The sequence below is a fragment of the Chenopodium album genome, chromosome 17 (genome assembly GCF_948465745.1).
Source record: "Chenopodium album chromosome 17, dcCheAlbu1.1, whole genome shotgun sequence".
Lineage (NCBI taxonomy): Eukaryota > Viridiplantae > Streptophyta > Magnoliopsida > Caryophyllales > Amaranthaceae > Chenopodium > Chenopodium album.
Genome location: NC_137850.1, coordinates 27,265,684 through 27,289,130, shown reverse-complemented (window position 1 = coordinate 27,289,130; position 23,447 = coordinate 27,265,684). Strand labels below are relative to the sequence as shown.

The 23,447-nt window shown below is 39.0% G+C and overlaps 1 protein-coding gene across 1 annotated transcript; it reads right to left on the bottom strand.

The window, feature by feature from the left end:
* Positions 1–16,936: 16,936 nt before the first annotated feature.
* Positions 16,937–18,384, bottom strand: LOC145587728 (uncharacterized). Its single transcript, XM_081644419.1, has one exon. The coding sequence runs from the start codon at positions 18,222–18,224 to the stop codon at positions 17,157–17,159; it is 1,068 nt and encodes a 355-aa protein (XP_081500545.1). The 5' UTR covers positions 18,225–18,384; the 3' UTR covers positions 16,937–17,156.
* Positions 18,385–23,447: the final 5,063 nt, after the last annotated feature.

Below are 23,447 nucleotides of genomic sequence, written 5' to 3'. Positions count from 1 at the left end.
CTCTGAGCGTAACCATTTTGCTGTATTTGTTGTTTGTGACAACCTCCACAGTGCCTCGTGAACGCCATCGTTGAAGATAACCATATGTCGTCGTCGTCAATATTCTTGGTGACAATCCTCCACAGTATTTCGGGAACATCGTCGAAAATAACTGTACGTCGCCACAACAGTATGTCACCGCTATAGACAATCTCTTCTTTACCTTGAGGGACCGCCGAAGGTGGCCTTGCTTCGCCATCCCCACCATTTGTGACACTACCTCGTCACGACCGTACTTTGCCGCTAAACAATTTCCCTTTATGTTGAGACATTGCCAAAGAATCACTTTACCTATTGACCCTTAATATCATTATTTATCATTGTTTTTTATATTTGTGCCAGTACTTTGGTGCTTTTGCCTTTTTAAACCATTACTTTGGCGCGTTTACTGAACCAATATTTCGGTGCCTTGAACCATTATTTCGGTGCCTTACTACGAGCCAATACGTAGGCGCTTTAAGCTAAAGTGAGACGATCTTTCATCAAGTCGATCACTCGGTGCATTTTTATTAAGCTGACTAAATCATGTCAATTGCTCAAAGGGGCTAACTGGCGTACCAAGGAACCCAAATTACTAAAATGGACCCACAAAACCATAAGGAAGAGCCCAGCACTCTGTCGCCGTTCCAGTGCTGACCAGAAGTGCCTGTCGCGAGCTTGTGCATCTGTCGCCGCGCGACAGAGTCTGTCGCCTCGCGACAATTCTGTCGTTTGGCGACAGAATCGGGGTTTTAAACCCGTCTTCTTCTTCTTTCTCATTTTGCTGCTCTGCTTCACAAATTTCGCGAAAAACTTCAATCTACTCGTTCTTGCTCATTTCTCAACCAAATTCGCTCAAACTTGTTGCAAATTGAAGCTTTTCTTATCTATTTTCCCGATCTATGTAAGTTTTGCTCAAACTCTACTAGGTTTTTGATGAATTACGCGTTCTTGTTTGCGTTTTTTCCGAAAATTCGAAACTCATTCTGCTTAATTTGCTTTGCTCGTTGAATTTTATGCCTTGAATTTGTTTAATTATGCTTGTATATTACTTTGGGAGTATTTTGAGACTTGTTTGACTCAATTTGGTGAAGAAATAAACAATTCACCATTGTAGGACCTCTTAAGGTCGTGAAGAACAATGTGGGTCGTTCTTTGTATTTTGACTGCTTTTACTTGTACAATTTTGTCACAATATTCATCATATGTTTGCAAGAAATTATTTATTTGCTCAAAGAACACTTCCATGCTTGTTTGAGATTTTGCTATGTTTTAGTACTACGTACTCTGTTTTTTTTTTTTGAACATAGTATCATGCGGCTTAGGCGAACTTTAGATACTGTAGAAATTTACGTTTAATTACTTTTACATACTTTAGCATGGCTAGACGACGTGGTTCCGGTTCTCGGTCGAGGGACACACGTCGAGAGGACGAGCCCACCAGTGAGGGCGAGGACGTGCCTTCTACTTCCGGGATGGGTGTCATGCCCGATTGGGACGAGCGCACTCTATTTCACGCGCCGGTTCATCATCTGTCGGAGAGAATTCGACGAGGTCTAGCGAGTGGGAGGACCCGTAGCCATGGCTCAGGTAATTCCACCATCATCTCCCTGTACGACAACTTCATCTGCCGCGATGAGGGGCTTCGTCGTCTTTTGGGAGTCATGTGGGTTGACTCCTCTGCTGCAGGCCACTCGGGCCATGTTTTCATACGACGGGGGTAACCTCGTCGTTCAGGCTTTGGTGGAGTTCTTTTGGGACACCACTAACACTTTTCACTTTCCCTGGGGTGAGATGACAGTCACTCCAGCTGATTTTAGTCTCATTACGGGGCTAGAGTTCCAGTCTACTCCTCTAGATTTTCATTTTTTGTATAGATTTGGTTCTACAAGTACTTCCCTTCTCTTGCGCCTGCGAGGCCTTCTCTTCGCGTGCTCCCTATTGCTGCTAGTTGGGGAGGCCGCAGAGGTCCGCCGGAGGTGCTACGCCTTCGAGAGATGATCCTCACGGTGGGTTTTTCTTTAATTTTCTTTCTCTTTTATCACCTTTTAGCCTTAGTATCTTACTTAGTGATGTTTCAGGAGCCTAGCCCGGTATATCGACCTTGGGCTGCTTTTCCTATCTCTGCGCTGGCGGCGCAGTATACAGCTGAGCGTCGTTACTTTCTGGGGACATATGGCGCGGTGGTTTACCTAGGGGAGAGGGTGGCCATCCAGCACTCCTCGGATACTTTCGTTGTTCCCGCTCCTCCACCTCGGCATATGTTCCACGATGCCTTGCAGCGGGATCGTGCTGGTGGGCCTTCGCGAGGTACTCCCTGGAGGTCATACGTTCTCCTCGAGCAGAGCTATGAGGAGGACTTGCTACCGTTGCTAGCGCCGGCTCCTGTCCCTTCAGAGGAGGCAGCGGTATGCTTTTATTCGTTTAGTTTATCTTTCTTAGGTAGCCCCCAAGTATCTTTCTAACTTTTACTTTTAGCAGGCTGGTCCTAGGGAGTTCATCCCTCCGAGGATGTCTATACGCTACCAGGGTACGTATGGACCGATTGAGGAGCTTATTCCGCCAGCTCCAGAGGGAGAGCAGTTTGTGGAGCGGTCTATTCCTCGTCACCAGACTCGAGTAAGTAGTTTTTTTTTTTTATTTTTTTTTTATTTTTTTTTTTATATATATATACCATCCTTATGTTGGCTTTATAATTGTTATTGACTTTGGCTATTTTGGCAGTTCTCTCGTGAGGTGGTGACGGCTATGGCCAGGTGCATTGACGCCTTTCGCAGCCAGCTTGTGAGGTTGCGGAACCGTGCTACCTGTCGTAGCAACGACGCTGAGGAGGTATTACTTTTACTTTTACTGCTATTGGCTTTATTTTCGTTGCATTTGCTAACTTTGATTTACTTTTGCAGGGGCAGCCTATTCCTTCTCCACGCACTCGATCGAGGCCCGAGCCTAGGAGGGAGACTACTAGGTCCGACTCGAGGCGTCGCCGGACTACTTCTGGTGGTCGAGGTGGTCGTTCTGAGGCCGTCGCTGTAGAGGATTCGGCGTCATCACCTGAGGACATTCCGACCGGGCCGACCGTTCGAGGTGGGATGGGTGGTGGGACATACGAGTTTGGCTCGTCGTCGCAGCAGCCTTTGCAGCCCCAGCCTCTTTCCGTCGGGTTTCAGGGTGAGGTTAGATGGCCTGGTCCTGAGCTGCAGTTTGCGCCGTCTGGTGGTCTAGGGGACGATGATGGACATACTCCGCGGAGTAGGGCATTTTTCGATACATTTGGCATTCCTCGCGGCTTGCGACCTCCAGCGCCATAGTTGTACCTGTGTTTGTTTTATGTTTGACTTTTGTAGGACTTTGCCTATTGTATTTATATGACTCATGTACCAGACACTTGTATATATATATGCATTTTATTATTTATTGAACATTTTATTTACTCAGTTTGTTACTTTATAATGAATGCATTGTGTATGTAAGTGTGTGAGAAAGTGTAATTTTTGCGCAAAATTTTTCCGTCATTTTTAATATTAATGGAGGGTACCGACTCTCTCCCCAAAAAAAAAAAGAAAAAGAAAAAAGAAAATGAAGGCAAGCTTAAAATTGATTAAGCGTTAATATAATAATAATAATAATAATAATAATAATAATAATAATAATAATGATAATAATAATAATAATAGGAGTAATAATAATAATAATAATAATAATAATAATAATAATAAAATAATAAAAATCCAAATATTGAGGGTATGAGAAGAGGAATAGAACAGTAAGTCAAGTCAAAGTCGAAATCAAATACGTAAAAACACGGTTTCCTACGCGCAATAGGTGACGCTGCTAAGGAATAAACTGGCGCCGCGTAAACCATCCTGTCGCCACGCGACAATTTTGTCGCCTGGCGACAGACGCGCTTTCCTGTTTCCTACAGGAATTGAAGTCTGTCGTGCAAAAAAGTTATAAATAGCCCCCGAATCATCCGTTTACTGCATAATTTAACCAGCTTATTAAATAGTTAATTAACTAGTAATCATGCCTTTAGCTAAAAGAACCTTTTGTGGGTACATGGATGAATGGTTTCGTCACTTAACTGCTAAAGATAAAAAAGCATTAGATCTTTCTCATATGGGGGGTATGTTTGGAGTCAAGGGGATGAGTCTTGATATTGACTTTATTTATTCTGCCATAGGCTATTGGAATATTGATACTCATTGTTTTAGATTTTTTCATGATGAAATATGTCCTTTACCGGAAGAATTTGGGGCCATCATAGGTTATTATTCCACAGACCTTGCGGTAATGCCTAGAATCAATGAATATTACTATAAAGATTTCGAACACTTTTTTGATTTGAGGGGGACGGCTTTGAAACACATAGTGCATGGTAACATAGTTAATTTGACAGAATTTGCACATTATTTTTATGATAATCCCAATCCCGATTTCCGTGTCTATAAAAGAAGGGCTTTCCTTTATTGTTTATTTAACCAATTGCTCTTAGTGAGTGGTAAAGATAATGAGGGGAAATCGATAATTATATCTGTTATAGAACAAGTTGAATCTGGGAGAAATCCAATGCCATTAATTGTTGGAGAGACTATGCTGTGGTTAGATGCACTAAGAAAGAATTCAAGAGCACCTTTAAGAGGTTCTCCAATTTTATTACAGGTATAAAATAATATTATTATTAATTTATCAAGAACTAAAGAATATTATTTTTACACTGTAATGTTAATTTAAATACATATTTGCAGATATGGCTTATGGAGAGGCTGAAGCTTATTAATCCTCCTGATGATATTCACACATATATTCCAAATTGCATAGTCCGCCGAAAGAAACGATTTTTGAAAATCGGTCGCCGTGAGTGGAGCAAGGTGTTCGCTGCCGGTGACTTTACCATAAACTGGATTGTTCCTTGGTGGAGGATTGAGGCGATGATTGGTTGTAGTAACCAAGCATATTGTCGTCTCCCGAGCTTGTCGAGACTAACCTTTTACTTTCCTTGTAGAGTCATGAGACAATATGGTCTCGCACAAACCATCCCTACAGGAGATCTTCGCCGTCCTTATGAATTTCCTGTGTCACAAGAGATTGAGCGCTTTGATGGATACTGGAGTGGTAGGCCCTTATGGGAGGTGATTACCCATAAGGAACCACCTTGCTTGTCAAATAAAGTGAAGCAATGGCTTGATGGAAGATTCCAAAAACCTTAAGTTACAATTGAAAAGACCAATGTGAAGGATCGTCTAGGTTACAAGAAGATCCCTGCTAAAGAACGCCTAGGGGAAAGAATTGAATTCAAGACTCCTATTATGCCTAGAAAGAAGAGTGCCAAGAAGAATAAGGAAAAAGAAAAGTCGACTCTACTAAGAAGGAAGCTTGGGTGGAGAAGAAACATGGAGTCCTAGCGGAAGGAGAAACTATCTATACTAAAATAGAGTGTAGATCTTCTAACGGTTGTCTCCTAGCGAAGGTTATGGATCAAGAGGAAGAGAATGAAGACACAAATTGGAAAAGAATGAAGAAGGAGAAAAAAGATTAGAACATTGCTTTTCTTTTGATTTATTAGACAAAGTTAATTTGTTTTAGTTAATTTTTCAGCTTTTATTTTATCAATAATGTACTTTCTTTATTAATCAATAAAATTTCAGCTTTTATTTTAATTAACTTTCAATTAGAGCAATGAAAACAATTACAACATTTATTTTTTGGAGAATTAATTCGAGTACGAGAATCGAATAAATTTCAGAATACGTGAAACTTGTCTAGACACTTGCAGAAGACTGGCGCTGCTATCTGATGCACTGTCGTTGACGATTTAGCTCTGTCGCCTGGCGACAAAATTGTCGTCTGGCGACAGAATCTATTTTCTGGCGCCAGTCTTGAAATTTTGCGGACGTGCATTTTTTACTTCGGGGATACAGAATTTGAAGGAATTAAAGTGGCCGTACCCTGTACGGGTTGCCTACGTATCCTTTATTTAAGGAATCAGGCCGAACGTAGCTCTCTTGAGTGTTTCACTCAAGTACTTATGGGTAGTATTTCTTAAGTTGGTCAAGGTTTGTCATGTTTGGAAATTCATTGCCATCCATATCAGTTAATTTAGCCGCGCCTCCTGACAGGATTGTTTTGACAATATATGGTCCAGACCAATTAGGCCGGAATTTGCCTCTTGGATCTAAAACATTTTTCCTTAGTGCTTTTAATACCAAGTCCCCAACCTTGATATTTCTAGTCTTGACCTTTTTGTTGAAATGTCTAGCCATGCGGGTTAGATAACATTGGGTATGATGTAGAGCTTCTAGTCGTTTTTCATCGAGTAGGATTAGCTCTTCATATCGTGCTCTAGTCCACTCAACTTCATCGAGTTTACTTTCTAACGTAATGCGTAAAGAAGGTATTTCTAACTCTACAGGTTGTACGGCATCCATTCCATATACTAAATTAAATGGCGTATTTCCTGTTGATGTTCGGATTGACGTGCGATAACCCCACAGTGCGAAGTGAAGTTTGTCAGGCCAATCTTTATAATTTTCAGTCATTTTCTCAATGATCGTTTTCAAATTCTTATTAGCGGCCTCAACTGCTCCATTTGCTTGAGGTCTATACGGGGAAGAATGGTGATGTTGAATACCATACTTTTGTAGCAATTCTTCACATTCTGCTTGAAAGTGAGTTCCATTGTCACTTATCATTTCATGTGGGACTCCGTATCGACAAATTATGTTTCTTTCGATAAAGAGTGCTACATGCGTGGCGGTGAGTTTAGCATATGATTGTGCTTCCACCTACTTTGTGAAGTAATCTATTGCAACCAAGATGTATTCATGGCCTCCTGTTCCGGGAGGTGTAATCTTTCCAATTATGTCTATTCCCCATGTAGAGAAAGGCCATGGTGAAGTGTAAGTGTAGAGAAGAGATGGTGGGATATGTTGCAAATTTGCGTAAATTTGACATTTTGGGCATCTTTTTACATATTGATGACAATCTTTATTCATGGTAGTCCAGTAATATCCTTCTCGCATTATCTTTTGGACTAGCATTTTGCCGTTAACATGTGTTCCGCATATACCCTCATGGATTACTCTCATAGCCCTTTGAGCATCTTTTTTGCCTACACATAATAGAGCTCGTCCCTTAGGTACCCTTTTGTGTAGTTCATTTCCTATGAGTACAAACTGGGAAGCTAAGAGTCTTAATGCTCTTTTTGCTCTTTTCTCAGCATGAAGAGGATATTCTCCTTTGGTGACATAATTCAATATATCTACGAACCATGGTTCCTTCTCTGATTCTTCTTCTTGAATTACTTCGTCGTCTTCTATGGCCTGAATGTATACTGGTTTATGCCTTTTTTCTATGGTTAAAGGCATTTGCTCAATTTCCTTAGGTATTCTAACCATTGAGGCTAGCCTTGCCAAGGCGTCGGCGAATTGGTTTTCCTCTCTAGGTAGGTAAGTGTATTCCACTTTTTCCAATTGATCGGTGAGAGTTTCCAAATATGTTTGGTAAGGAGCTAAACTTTCACTCCTAACCTTCCATCTTTTGGAGATTTGATTAATAATTAGGGATGAATCTCCGAATATCCGGAGTTTCTTTACGCCTAGGGCTAAAGCGGTTTCGAGGCCTACCACGCATGCTTCATATTCAGCTGCGTTGTTGGTGACGTCGAAATCTAATTTGATGGATATAGGGACATGTTCTTCCTTAGGTGATACTAATAAGACTCCTACGCCGCACCCCTTTTGGTTTGAGGCTCCATCAAAATATAGAGTCCATGTATCATCCTCTGTCATCATTAAATTTTCGTCCGGGAATTCATTCTCGTCTAAGGGTGTTGAATCTTCTATTGGGAAATCTGCTAGAAAATCCGAGACCACTGATCCTTTAATTGCTTTTTGAGGCATAAACCTTATGTCGAATTGGGCCAAATTTACTATCCATCTTGAGATTCGTCCATTAAGTGTAGATCTTTCGAATAGGTATTTTAGGGGATCCATTCGCGAGACTACGTAAACGGTATGCACGAGCATGTAATGTCTCAATTTAGTTGTGGCCCACACCAACGCGAGGCACAGCTTTTCCAATGGTGTGTAACGTGTTGCATACTCGAGCATTTTTTTACTTAAGTAGTAAATAGCATTTTCTTTGCTTTCTACCTCTTGTGCGAGCATAGCTCCCATTGTTTCCTTTGTGACGGTTAAGTATAGTCTTAAGGGTATTCCGGGGAGTGCTGGGGCTAATACGGGAGGATTCGAAAGATAGGCTTTGATCTTCTCAAAGGCTTTTTGACACTCATCGTCCCATATGATTGGTACATTTTTCTTAAGCTTTTTGAATATTGGTTCGCATATCGTGGTTAACTTGGATATGAACCTACTTATGTATTGCAACCGGCCAATAAATCCTCGAATTTGCTTTTCGGTTTTGGGCGGTGGCATGGACATGATTGCTTTAATTTTGGTGGGATCTATCTCTATTCCTCTAGAGCTTATGACATAACCCAAGAGTTTCCCTGAGGTAACTCCAAAAGCACATTTAGAGGGGTTTAACCTCATGTTGTATTTTCTTAATCTTTCAAAGAATTTCTTTAAGGCTATTGGGTGTCCTTGGCGGTCTTTTGATTTTACAATCATGTCATCCACATAGACCTCCACTTCTTTATGCATCATATCATGGAGTAGGGCAGTTGCTGCTCGTTGGTAAGTAGCACCCGCGTTTTTTAACCCGAATGGCATTACCGTATAGCAATAAGTACCCCAAGGCGTTATGAATGTTGTTTTCTCCATATCTTCTTCGGCCATGAGGATTTGATTGTATCCTGCGTATCCATCCATAAATGAGAGAAGTGCATGGTTTGCTGTGTTATCTACCAAAATATCGATGTGTGGCAAAGGGAAGTCGTCCTTTGGACTTGCCTTATTTAAATCTCGATAGTCGACACACATTCGAACTCTACCATCTTTTTTCGGAACCGGGACAACATTGGCGACCCATTCGGGGTATTTGGATACCCGGATAAAACCTGCAGTTATTTGTTTTTGTACTTCTTCTTTTATTTTAAGGGCCACGTCGGGTTTCATTCGACGTAACTTTTGTTTTACAGGTTTCATTCCTGGAATTAATGGTATAGTGTGTTGAGCTATTTCTCTATTAATGCCTGGCATATCTTCGTATGACCAAGCAAATACATCGATAAATTCTTTAAGTAGATTAATTAAATCGGTTCTTTCTTCTTTGTTTAGCGTCAGTCCGATTTTAACTTCTCTTTTAATGGTTGAATCTTTTGAGATATCAACCGTTTCTGTATCCTCAATTATTGGTGTCTTATTTTCAAGTGTTTCCATTGCTTTAATTATTTCTTTGTCATTTTCATCATTAGTTAAGCAATGCTCGTCATCTTTAGATAAAGAAAAACAAGAGGAATAAGGGGAAGAAGACATATTATTAAACTCAGAAATCATTACATCAAATAAAGAGATGTCCGTTGGGACTTGATTGCTAACTATCCTAGGAGTAGAAAAAGAAGGTGAGGGTGCTACAACTAAGGACTTAGAAGACTCGATGAGGGAAGACTCTAACTCAGACTCTGACTCAGACGACTCTTCGAATATTGGTCCTTGCCCTGTAGTTATTGAAATCTTCTTTCCATTTATAGTAACTATCTTCACTGTCTTGCGCCATCCACGCTCTTGATCTTCTATTGGAGTGATAAGTTCGGAGGGATCGAAATTTTCGCTTTGGAGAACTGCTTGGATAAGTGAAGAATCATCTTCCGCATATCTTGATTCGTTCTTTTCCCTTCCAAAGAGGAGTCCCATAACATTAAAGTCGAAACAAGGGGGTGCCTTTTCCTTATATGTTGGAGCTGGGATCTCGTCTAGGAAACAACAATCCAAAAAGATTTCGAATCCAGGCTGTCTTATACCATTCACAACAAAAGGTTCAAGAAATTCATGACAAGGGTAATCCTCTCCTTCTCTTATAAATTGCCCGTTTAAAGTGAGAGGATATTGATCCATGGGTATTTCCTTTTTTTGTATGCGGGCATTTCTTCGTGCTTTTGATTTTTCCTGGGCTCGTTTAAGGTCTTCGTGGGTTGGTTCAAAACCAAGTCCGAAAGTATCCAATTTAGGGAGGCCAGGTAAGCCCATGTGTTTAGCTACTCCTTTCTTCTTTCCTAGAGTCATTCCAGGAAAGTGTCCTTGTTTTCTTAGGATAGCATTTGTTATCATGTTTGAGTGGAGGTCATAATGAAGAGGGGTCCTTTCATCTTCCTCTATTAAGGAGACCTCTTCGCTAAAGCCCCACAAATCTTCATCGTTTTCGTCGTGTTCCACGTTAATTAGTGGATTTTCTACTGTTTTAATCCTCATAGATGAAGCATCAATGGTTATTGGAATGCCTCCAACTATAGCCTTTACTTGTTGATGGAGAAACGAAGGGACGGCCTTTAAATCATGAAGCCAAGGGCGTCCTAATAGCAAGTTAAAAGATGCTTTGATATCTACTTCTTGAAATGCAGTAGCATGTTCAATTGCGCCTGCCGTTACATTCATAGTGATCGTCCCTAATGCTTGACGACGTGAATTATCATAGGCTCTTATTCCTTGGGTTGACGGGGATAAATCCTCATCTCTTATTCCTAACATTCTTGCGGTTCTAAGTGGGCACGCATTAATTGCTGAACCGTTATCCACAAGAGTCATAGGGACATTCATTCTTTTGCATATGACCGTGAGGTTTAGAGCTTTATTGTGTTTGTCACCTTCCGGTGGTAGATCTTTATCCGAAAAAGTGACCAAATTAGTTGGACTTGGGAGATCGCTCGTGAGGAAGTTTGCAAGTCCCTCAGGAGTGGTGTCCGAATCTATGCCTACCTTAGCCAGTGCATCCATGACTGCGACTCTATGTTCTCGAGATGTGGCTAAAAGTTTCCATACATTCATTTCTACTTTAGTCTTTTTTAGCTGTTTGACAACATCGTTGTCTTCTATAATAGGCACGGGAATTTGCTGAATAGAAGGTATGGGTTGTGTTGAAATGGGAGGTTGTATTCTCCCGGACCTAGTGAGGACATCTATAGGTGAGTCCTCTTCGTCCCAAATGTCACTTACTGGGTATATTGTTGATAGAGGAGTTTCTTCAATGTCTTTAAGGTAAACATCCTCATCGTCACTGTCCCATACTCCATTAATCACGGCATCTTGTGGAAGTTGAACTAACTTTTTCTCATCAATCAAACGTTGAACCAAGTCCTTAAACTTGAAGCATTGCTCTATTGTATGTCCTCCTGATTGATGATATGCACAATAATATTTGTCTGTCCTTTTCAGCGATTCAAATGGTCTTGGCTCGAGAGGTTGGATTTTTCCATTCTCGAAGAGCATCTTGAATATATTTGTGTATGATGTCCCAATTGGAGTATATTTCCTATTGTTCTTTTTGGGAGTGTCAATTACTTGGAGATAAAATGGTTTCTTTTGCTTAAGTGGAGGTTTATTTTTAAGCAACTCATTTTTCTCTTTTATGGCCTCGAAGGTTTGTGAGATTAATTCTTTCAATTCCGAAAGTATTAATGTCAATGCCAATACTTCTTGCTTAGTTGCGGGTTCCTGACCGGAGAATTCGAGAGCATCTTCGAAGATTTCTTCTTCGATGGTCTCGATAGGTTCTATGAGACTAGATGGATCCTCTTGGTTTTCTTCGTCGGAAATAGCCAAAGAATCCGATAGCGGTGCAGTATTGATACTTGGCTTCTTACTTGCAGGAGATAATGGGAGCTTGTTACTATCAATCAAATCTTGAATGACTTCCTTTAATCTCCAACAATTCTCTGTAGGATGACCCCTACCTTGGTGATATTTGCAATGTGCATTTGGGTTCCAGCTAGCCGTTCTCCTTTCGACAGGTGGGTCCCCAAATGGTCCAATAGGAGTTATAAGGCCTTTTGCATGTAAGCGATCAAATGCGGTGTCATAACTCATACCAATAGGAGTATAATTCTTCCTAAATGGTTTCTTTTGTCCTTGATTATTATTCATTGCCAATACTTCATTAAGAGGAAAAGTGCTAACATTATTTGAATGGGTAGATTTGGATGAAGAAGGATTGTCGTTCTTCTTATTTTTCCAGCCACTACTTGAGTTGTTATTAGCAATTTTCTGTTTAGCAAGGTCATCTTCAATGTTAATTCCAATGTCATATACCGCTTTGAAAGTATTTAAGCTGCTTTGATATTTGAGATGCTTAGAATATTTTTCTTGGAGGTTTTTAATGAACATCCTGACGGATTCCTTTTCACTAGGCACTTCAACCATTTTTGCAATGGTTTCCCTCCATTTATTGAAGAAGGAGGTGAAACCTTCATTTTCTTTTTGTTTCAGCATTTCTAATTCTCTATGATCGGTTTCAACTTGTATATTGCATTTATATCTTTCAATGAAAGCGCTCACAATAGATTCCCAACTAGAGGTCTTTTCTTTATCAAGTGAAAAGTACCACTGTTGACATACAGCTTCTAAGGATAATGAAAATACAGAATGAAATGCCTTTCTATCTATCCCCTTAATACTCATTACAGTTTCAAAAGCTCTTAAATGAAAATAGGGATTATCCATAGCCTTGAACTTAGGGATGTCATTGGGATTGAACATTTGTGGAAGAAGGTCCTTATCCACCGAGACCCCTTGGGAGCTAATCTCTTGAAATCTAAAATCGTTGGACAGTTTGCCCAAGCTTTCCTGGATTAGGTTCATTTGTTTTTGTTTTTCAGGATTACTTATTTGCAGCGATAAGTTTTGCAACATCTCAGCCAAGTTGGCTACCTGTCCCTTGACTTCATTAAGTTCTTCTTGACTAGCCATTGCCTTCTTAGCTTTCCTTTTCCTACCGATTGGTTTGTCGAAAAGTAAAACTTGAACAAAAGTGTTGTCTTTGATTAAACGCCCTTCCTTTCTTGACCACGCGCTGTAATTTAAACCATATTTGTTTTAATATTTGACTCTAATTGACTTGACTTTTATGTTTAAAAGACTTAAAAGAAAAAGTGAAAAAATGGGGTATATATTTTAAGGGAATTTAAAAATTGGAGGATTAATATCCGACTTACCCCCCTAAAAAAAATGACGGAAAACACGCATTCAAGACTCTCTAGACATGGTCATAATGTAACAAACATGTTATGTGTGTGCTTTATGTGTATGTGAGTGACATGCTTTGACTACTAGTGTATGACCATGGGACTTTAAGTGCCTAAACTTAATTAAAGACTTAAACATGGTTTGAACCATTAACAAACTGATTAATCCGATTAGTAGACTGTTAATTAGACTCGTCGTGATGAATCGAGCAAAAGAACTGGACTGTCGCTAAAAAAACAGGACTGTCGCTACAGTTTAGAGTCTGTCGCCAGACGACAAAATTGTCGCCAGGCGACAGACGCTAAACTGCAGCGCCACAGTCCAAATTCCTGCGCCATTGCTGGAACATTAATCTGGACTGTTTCCAGTAATTTTACTCTAAATGGACATGCCTAAAGTCGTACTAAGTCGAATTGATTAAATTATTAGCCTTTAATTAATTCAAAATTAATTAATTAATTAGGCAAAGTCCTTTTAGTCATTAGTCAATTTATTTAGTCTTAATCACAGGTCAAACAAACGGTTAGCACATATATAATAAATACAAGCAAGGGTGCACAAGTAGTTCACATAGTCACAAGATGAGTTTGCAACCTAACCATGGCTCTAGTTCTCTAAAATTCGAGGATATGGGTTAAGTCAAAAGGGTCCATGGTTAAGAATCCATATGCATTGCACACAAACCTACCGGGAGGGTTGGAGCGAATGGACAGGATTCCGCGAGTGCGAGATGAAATCGGACTCGACTCCTTGGTTTGGTGGATTCACAAACATTACACGTACCCAAATCTGAACTTTGCACATGATAGTGGGATATTCCATTGGGCAGGTGAAGCAGGAACCCCCAGAGGGTTATATCCATATGTAGAACACATATGGGTTCAGAAAAGTGAGAAAATGACTCAATCAATAAGCAAAATCGAGCCAACAACACTAGAAATGGTCAAAACAAGAAGGCAGACCCCTGGCTCGGTATTGGAAGAACTTGGCGCCAGACTACAGGGACTGTCGCCGCAAAAAAGCTTCTGTCGCCAGGCGACAGAAACTTTTTACGGGCGACAAGCCCTGTTTTCTAGACGCTAGTTCCTACATGCCTTGGCAAGTTTCTGTGTTCTTCGAATTTTCCAGATTTCGTATTATCTTTTCGATTCTAGTCATGAAAGATATTTCCCAAATTTCCTACGTGTAAAATTCCTATGGATTGACTCATGGGGTACTCCCATGAGGACCTTTTAATGCATATGACAATAATGTTAATCAAATCACGCACATGAAATACTTAGAATTTTTCGAGTCTCATCCGCTCATTCTAAATAATTGCCAAAATTAAATAAATTTCAGGAATATAAATAGAAATCCTCCCCAGTGGAGTCGCCAAAAACTATAGGGAATATTTCAAGCATTACGATAACCCCAAACTTGAACCCCACTGTGATCATACACTAAGTATGGTGGCGTTCCAAAGGGAAAGACAAAGAGCAAAAAGAGTCGCCAACAAGTTTTAGGAACTTGTAAACCCAAAAGACAATCCAAAGGACCATCAACTACTCCATAAGGTCTTGAACCAAACAGGGTCCAGGGATGAGGGTACGAATCCAATCTACAAAAGAAAGGACCCGCCCTATAAAATAGGCCTCTACTTTGTTCTGCTCGTATTCATGTGCGCTTTTCGAATAACATACAAACATTATATTAAACCTAACCTGTTTATCTATGTTGGTTGAATATTAATGCACAAACAAAACTATTATTGGCGATCACTTGAGTTAAAATCACATTAGCCTAAACCAAATTATTAATTATCTTATTAAGCGTGATTCCAAGTACAAATTCCCTTTAAACCTGCATAAAAGGTGTGACCAAGCAATAACAATAAAAAATATATCAAGCAACATAAGCATAATAACCAATAAACAATAACAACGATGATAATAACATGATATAATAAAGCTTAAATATAATAGCAAGATCCTAGGCATGATACTAACAAGATTAATAACGAATCCTAACATGTCACTAAATGATAAAGATCAAAGCTTCAAACCTAACATGGTACTAACATGATAACATGATATTAAAAAAAAGTAAAAGCACCCTAAACATGATACTAGAAAGCAATAATAACATCCTAACATGATACTAGGAATTAAATACATCCTAGCATGATACTAGGAATATAACAATAACAAGCATGCTTTCTACATTGAAAGAGAGTAATAAGATTACATACTTTGAAGCCACGTACCTCTTTCTAATAACAAAATACACAAGTTAGTAACTTCAATGAAAATAATAAAGAATTATTAAAGAATTAAAGAATCAAAGAATTAAATTAAAGTTAAATAAAGTTTAGACTAGTTTTGGACCAAACCCTCAGAAAATATCAATCTTGCACGTCTAGGGCGAAGGCAACTTCGAACTTGGCTAAGAGACTCTAAGTCTAATGAATGCGGAATATTGTGTTTTGTAAAAAGGTAGTTTAGAAAGAAAAGAATTAAGTAATTCTTGAGAGGGAATAGAGAGAATTGAGAAAGAGTTGATGATTGTGAAAATTGATAATTGATAAGAATTGATGATTGTGAATGATTTTTGAAAACAGGGATTCGGACGCTATTTATAATGAAAATAATCCGGAAAAACATAGAATTTGATAAGGAATAAAACTACACACTATCGCCAGGAACTAACTCTGTCGCGACGCGACAATGTCTGTCGCGACGCGACAATGTCTGTCGCGCGGCGACAGGGTCTGTCGTGCGGCGACAGACTTGTCGTTTGGCGACAGCCTGTATTAGCGCGTTTTCTTCACGCGGAATCCGATCTTTAATCAACTTGATCTACGGAATCCGTACAGAAGATAAAATACGTATTTTTAGGATAACAAAACAATATTTTATTCCAAATAAAAATCTTTTAAAGATAATTAATTATTAAATCTAACAATATTAGAATTAAAAGGAACTTTCTAGAAACTTCTAGAAAACTATAATTAATCCTAATAATTTTAGGAATAATAATTAATATTGGGCCCTCCTCTAGATCATTGGGTCGTATTAAAATAAATAACTGGGCCCAGTTTAGTATTTTGGCCATAACTTCCTCAATATTCATCGGAATCGGGCTTATAATATATCGTTGGAAAGGTCTCTTCGAACCCCATCCATCTACACTATTATTGGACTCTTACCATGGACCAAAATAAACTGAAATGGATATTTTCAAATAAATAAGGTCATTTTCAAAAACAGAGAGAGAAGAATTTAATTAAAACTAAACTGCAACACTCGACTTTCAAACCACTTTCACCTAATTCGATAATAACACAACGTGAAAGGCATTCATCACTGGGTTTGGTTTGGGGGAGACACAAATGGGTGTCTACACCTACGCTTTTAAAGTGTTATGAGCATAGAGGAGAAAGATCCCCTACGATGGGCACACCCTCCTCACACCAGTCCGATTTCCGGTCTCGGTCTTTTTTTGCACACCCCTACTTGAGGTTATAGCATAAAATTTTTAAAAGGAAGGGCCACATATTGGAAAAACACCTAAGGGATGTCTGTGTAAAATTTCTCTTTTAAATTTTCTTTTAGAAGTCAAGTTAACATTTCCCTTCCTTTTTTTGTACACAAAATTGTTAAAAGTAAAAAACAAATATTTAGGAGATTAGGAAGGGTCACTCATAAATCATTATGTGGGAGTGACCGAGTGAGTTTAATCATGCTATTACGTTAGTAACTAATCAAATGAAAAAGTATTATTGTTGCTTTTATAATTAGTGAGAATCGTTTTTGATGTTAAATTTCAAAGTTGCATTTCCAACATAAGAAAAATACGCAGTACATTATTGTGGCTAATTTTAGCTTACACAAATAACTAAAAGCTAAAATTGCCAAACAAGACTCATACATCTTGATAACTTAACAAACGAAAGTATAACAAAAAACTATAAACCCTTTTGATCTTAAATCATTTTTTCTTAGACATAACTCTACTAAATTTTAATTATGGTACATATTCACCTTCATGACCATTAATGTACCCTTGTTCCCTATCATATTCTTCCATAGTATCATACTCATTAGGAAACTTCTTGGGTTTATAACCCTGTCTTCCTTCTTTCACATTATACTCATTACCATGATAATAATTATTACCCTCTCTTCCTTGTGTTTCATACTCATAGTTACCATTCTCATACTCATTCCCATTCCTAGAGAAAGTATTGGCAAACTCAACATTATTGTTGTTGTGGAAACCTGCATCATCTCCAACTCCATGATTATTCTTGGCATCATAGAAGTACTTCCCATTCCCCAAAAACCTTGTGTCGCTCATCCCTTGCTTCTGCTCATTAAATTTTTCGTTTTCATTGTGATTTTCATTCTCGAAGTTGTTAGTGTTGAAATGGCCATATTTTTCCTCAAACTCTTCGTTTTCGTTCTCGTTCTCGTTCTCATTCTCATTCTCATTCTCATTCTCATAGTTGTTAGTGATGAAATGAGCATTTCTACCCTCTTGATTAATATCATGAAAATACTTCCCGTTCTCCAAAAATCTAGTATCCCTCATTCCTTGCCTTTCAGTCACATACTCATTCTTATTCCCATTGAATAAGCTACTTTCATCCTTAACATCGTGATTAACATCATAATAATACTTCCCATTTTCCAAAAATCTAGTATCACTCATTCCTTTCTTCTCATTCCCATTCTCATTAAAGTTGTCATTGGAATAACCCATTCCAAATTCCTTGAAGTTGTTCTTGCTCAACTCTTCACTAGAAACAAACTTCTCTTGACCAAAATTTTCACTTTTTGTGGGGTTTGTGGTGGTAGGAGGGTATTGATAAGTCGTCTCCTGACCGTAAAGCCCGTACCCATGTTCGACAACATCGGGTTCGGGCGATGGAGAAGGAGCTAGTGTTGGTGATTGTATAGGAGCAATACTAATTGATTCTTTGTTTTCTTTGCTTACTTTGCTAAAGAACTTGCTATCTCTAGCATGAGTTTGGAGACAAAAGGCTAAGGCTAAGGCTAAGAGCAAGAAAAAGCATCTTACATTGGATGCCATTGCTAAGAAGAAAAAAAAAACAGAGGAAATTTAGGGAGTTGTTTTATTGAATGTTGGTTATAGTGTATTTATACACCTAGATTGTTTGGTATGAGTGGTTCCCTCTCTTTTTAAGTCAAATATTAAAAGGGTAAAAAGAAGAAAAAAGAAAAAAGAAAAAGAGGGAAAAGAGGCGGGTAATGATGCGGGGATTGAGGGAAGAATGAATTGAGGTCTAAGGCAATTTGTAAAATGGTGGGGTTTGAGAAATTATGTCATTTAGTGCATGCTCCATGTGCCCTTCACAATGTGCTCAAAGTGTAGGGACGTAGGGTTGCCTAATTTTAAATTTCGGTACCAATATGAATATAAGAAGTGCATGCTACATTATTTTTTATTTTTAATTTTAATAGTCTCACCTAGGTAGATTTTTTTTTGTTTGAATTATTGATATAATTTCACCTTTGTTTTTTGAATAACTGATATAGCATGAGTTTTTAAATTAATTATTTTCTTTGTATTTTATCTGTTTTAAATTGGATGATATATTTTGACTTTTGACATTATTTATAACTTTTTTTCAACTAACATTTATGATATTATAAAAATCATAGTCATATGAGATCTTGTTAGATTGATTTTAATTTATTTTTAATTAAAATTCATTTTATATATATATATGTTACAATAATATAATTAAAAATATTATAGATTGAATTTTTACATTGACAAATGTAATTATAAAAAAAAATAAAAAAAAATGTGACATCTAATTTGAAACAGAAGTATTAACTTTGACAGTATGTCTATACAAGCGAAGTATGTCTAGTAGAATCAAACATGTTTTCTCACAATATCATCACCTAATAATCTAATATGTCTTGTAGAAAGAAAAAATAAAACTAAATACTATGTGTGTAAGCTAAAAAAGCAATATAATTTGCTGGTTATTTTGACTTTTACCACCTAAAAAAAACGAAAAATTTGCTTCTGCCACCTCCATAAAAAAACAAGTCTTATTTTTACCACCACATAAAAAAATAAAATTTGGCTTTTACCACCAATCATCTCCAACTAACGGATTTCGTCCATAAATTCGTTAGTGGGGCCTACCATGTCCACGTGTCACCATACTATTAGGTTTTATTTTTTATTTGTTTATTTATTTATTTTTTTACTCAATAGTATGGTGACATGTGGACATGGTAGGCCCTACTAACAGATTTATGGACGGAATCCGTTAATTGGCGGTCATTGGTGGTAAAAGCCAATTTTCATTTTTTTATGTGGTGGTAAAATAAATTTTTTTTTTATGAAGGTAGTAAAAGCAATTAAATTATTTTTTGGAGGTGGTAAAAATAAAAAATTCCTAATTTGTTGTCCTATTGGCTTCTTCGTATACGGAAATTGTAGGCGGATAATATATGACTTCAAAATGTTGTTGATGTTGTGTGTTGTCCATGAGAGATGAGACCTTGAGTAATTAAATCAACCAGGGGAAATCGAATTCTCCCTCTAAAATATATAATACTCGCTCCGTCCGGTAATATTTGAGATGTTGTGGTGGACACGTAGTTTAAGAAAGTTACAAATGAGTCTGTTTAAAATATTTGTTTATTATATAAAAGATTCTCCTTTATGTTTTTTATATGGCTTACAAAGTTCAAAAAAAAAAAAAAAAAGGTGAGGAGAGAGAAAATACGAGAAAATATATATATATTTTTTATTAGTGGTCTTATTTCATATTTAATAACGTGTTAAGTATTTGGGATGGAGTTAAATAGGAACTGTGTCAAGTATTATGGGATAGAGAGAGTAACTCATTTACATCATCACATCATTTTGGTATACTGTATACACTTGGGGCCTGTTCATATTTACTTAATTTCAGTTCAGTTCAGTTCAGTTCAGCTCCAATCAGTTCAGTTCAGTTCAGTTCAGTTCCAATCAGTTCAGTTCAGTTCAGTTCAGTTCAGCTCTTAATTTCCCTCTCACATAAAATATTCATTTCAGCTCAATTCAGTTCAGTTCAGTTCAGTTCAGTTCCAATCAGTTCAGTTCAGTTCAGTTCAGCTCCAATCAGTTCAGTTTAGTTCAGTTCAGCTCAATTCAGTAAATATGAACAGGCCCTTGATTGATAAAATCTTTCCGTAATATAAGCAAGAAATTCTAAAGTGAAAAGTCCTTAATTAGTCCACAATGCAAAGTTTGTTGTTTACTCAACATAATTTAAATTAACCTATCTTATAATAATGTAAATATAATATATAAAATAAATATCCTTATGGAGATCAAAGTTTGGTTATTTACATCCTAATATTCTTAGTAGTGCAATTTTATACATTAGCTTGTGCTAATATAGTAATATTATATAGACCTCCATTAACACCCAATATTACCTTCAATGGTAATAGATGAATGAATTATGTGAAGAAAAAAAATACAATTTGGGATGAATTAGCATTACTAAACATCAACCGTTCTTACAAATTGTATGGGATGATATCTGGGCATGACCAGATCGCAAGGAGATGCTGATATGTTGCAGAAAGAGGACATGTCGGCCTGCCGCAATTTAACACGTGGCAACAGAAACTCGACACTTGGCACAAAAGGTTGTGCATGGGTGAAAGCCACCTGTCAAGGTAGATTACTATAAATAAGTAGGTAAGACCTCATTAATGAGAACATTAATTTCACTCGCTCTCTAATCTCTCTCTACTTTATCTCTCTTACTTATCTTCTCTTCTCAAACACTTTCTGACTTTATCATCGGAGTGGTTATCCCCGGATCACCCCGGGGTTAGCTAACTTCTTCTCATTGTGTAGGTTCTCAGCTTGCCGATAGGGGTATCAGAATCTCAGGTCCGAGTTCCTGGAAGAGTTGGGATCAGACAGAAACAATTTGGCGCTAGAAGGAGGGGGCAATTGATCACTTCTATCGCCTAAGAACCTCACACAAAATATATATATACAACAACAATAATCATGGCCGGAAACAATTTTAACAATGGAATACCAGTAGGACAACCCCAGGTGGAGATAGTAGACGAAACCCATACCCTAGAGGGTAATCAGTTTCATATGCCGATAACCCCCCCCTGCAGGAGGAGGGGAGGCAGAGGATCCTATGGCGGCATTTACTCCAGATGAATTGGAAACAGCCGCAAGGGTGATGAGTGCAATGAGTAAGAAGAGAAAGAAGGCTGAGGCGGCACGGGCTGAATGAGAAGCTGCCCAGGCCGATAGAGGAACATCGCACCGTCACCAGGAGGAACAACACAATCAGCTGGAGAACTCGTCAAGGAGACCCCGATATGAGTCGTCAGTAAGGACGCATACAACATCACGGCAGGATGAGCAATCCTCGAGTCGTGTTGTGAGTACCAGAACTCAGCAGCAAAGAAGCTCGCAAGTAGTAGGTCAAGCAGTACGCACGGTAGTGCAGTTAAGGGCATCCCCATTTGCCCAACACATCTTAGATCAACCAATGGAGAAGGTGAAAATGCCGACTTGTAGATATGATGGAAGAGGGGATCCGACAAGATTCATAACGTCTTATGAGGGACACATGATGCTGTACACAAACTCAGATGCAGTTTGGTGTAAGGTCTTTCCGACAACTTTGATTGGGGCTGCAGCCGATTGGTTTAACAACCTTGAAGTTGGGTCAGTAGATAGCTTTGAAAGACTGACTGAGATGTTTGTAGGGCAATATGTCAGTAATAGCGTGAGGCAGAGAACTTCTGGAGAATTGATGGCCGTGGAGCAGAAACCAGATGAATCTTTGAGGGATTACATTAGGAGATTCAATAATGAAGCAAACACTATTCCGAAGTTACAACAGGAGATAGCCGTGATGGCTTTGATGAATGGGTTAGTTGATTCGGATTTCAAAAGGTATCTTACAAGGAAGAGTCTGCCGACATTGGCGGCAGCGTTCAGCAAAGCTCACGATTACATAAAGAGCGAGGAGCTGTTGAAGACGAGTAGTAGGCATATGGTGGATGGAAAGGGGCAAAGTCAAAATGAGGGGACCTTGTCTGGAGGGAGCAGGCCGAGAGCTCCTGCCCCAGGAAGGGGAGGAGGAAGTCGGCAAGATACCAGACCGACAAGACTGCCAATGAGATACAGCACTTACACCCCCCTGAATACGCCAAGGGCTGCAATCTTCTCAGTGAATCAGAACAGAGAAGATTGGTCAAGGCCGATTCCCATGAAAGCAAGGTCGAGGGACGTGAAGAAGTACTGTATGTTCCATAGGGATGTGGGGCATTATACAGAAGAATGTACCCAATTGAAGGACAACATTGAGGAGTTGATCAGGAAAGGGCACCTAACACAATACCGGTTGAATACCGGCAGGAGTCTACAGCCAACACAAATAGTTGAGAGGCAGCAGATAGAAGCGAGGCCCGAAAGGACACAGGGGAGGATAGTCCGACAAGGGGATGCAGGAATACCGCCTTTATCTACAGGGAGAGTGGATGTGATAACGGGGGGGCCGATTCACGGAGGGACGATTAGTGGAGCGAAAAAGCATTTAGCGAAGCACCGTCATCTAGTTTGTGCTTTAGATGTAGATAATCGTCCTCGGCCAGCATCAATGCCACAAGTTGTATTTACGGAAGAAGATGCACGAGGTGTAGTGTTCCCACATGATGATCCGTTAGTCCTGATAACTAAGATCAATGGAGCTGACATCAAAAGGGTGCTGGTGGATGGAGGTAGTTCAGCGAACGTGTTGTTTATGCAAGCTTTTACCGAAATGAATATAGGAAGGCAATATTTGAAGCCGGTATCATACCCTGTGATCGGTTTTAATGGGTCGACCGTGAGGCCAGAGGGGAGCATTGTGTTGCCTGTAAGGGTTGGTGATGGACCACAAGCGAGGGATGTGATGGCAGAGTTTTTGGTGGTAGGTGTCAAGTCGGCTTATAACGCAATTATCGGCAGACCGATAATTCATGACATGCAGGCTGTTGTATCAACATACCATTTGGTAATAGCCTATGTACCGAACTTGGGAGCTGTGGAAAAGGTGTATGGAGGTCAGGTTATGTCGAAAGCCTGTTATGTAACAGCTTTGAAGAACCCAGTTGGTGATGCCGCAGTTCCATGCAACCCAACAAGGGAAGGTGAACCGACAGTGCAAGATTTGACAATGAAAAACTTTGATGCAAGACCTGAAGAAACACCAAGGCCGTTGCCGGGCGGAGAAACCGTCCAAATTGAATTGCAGCC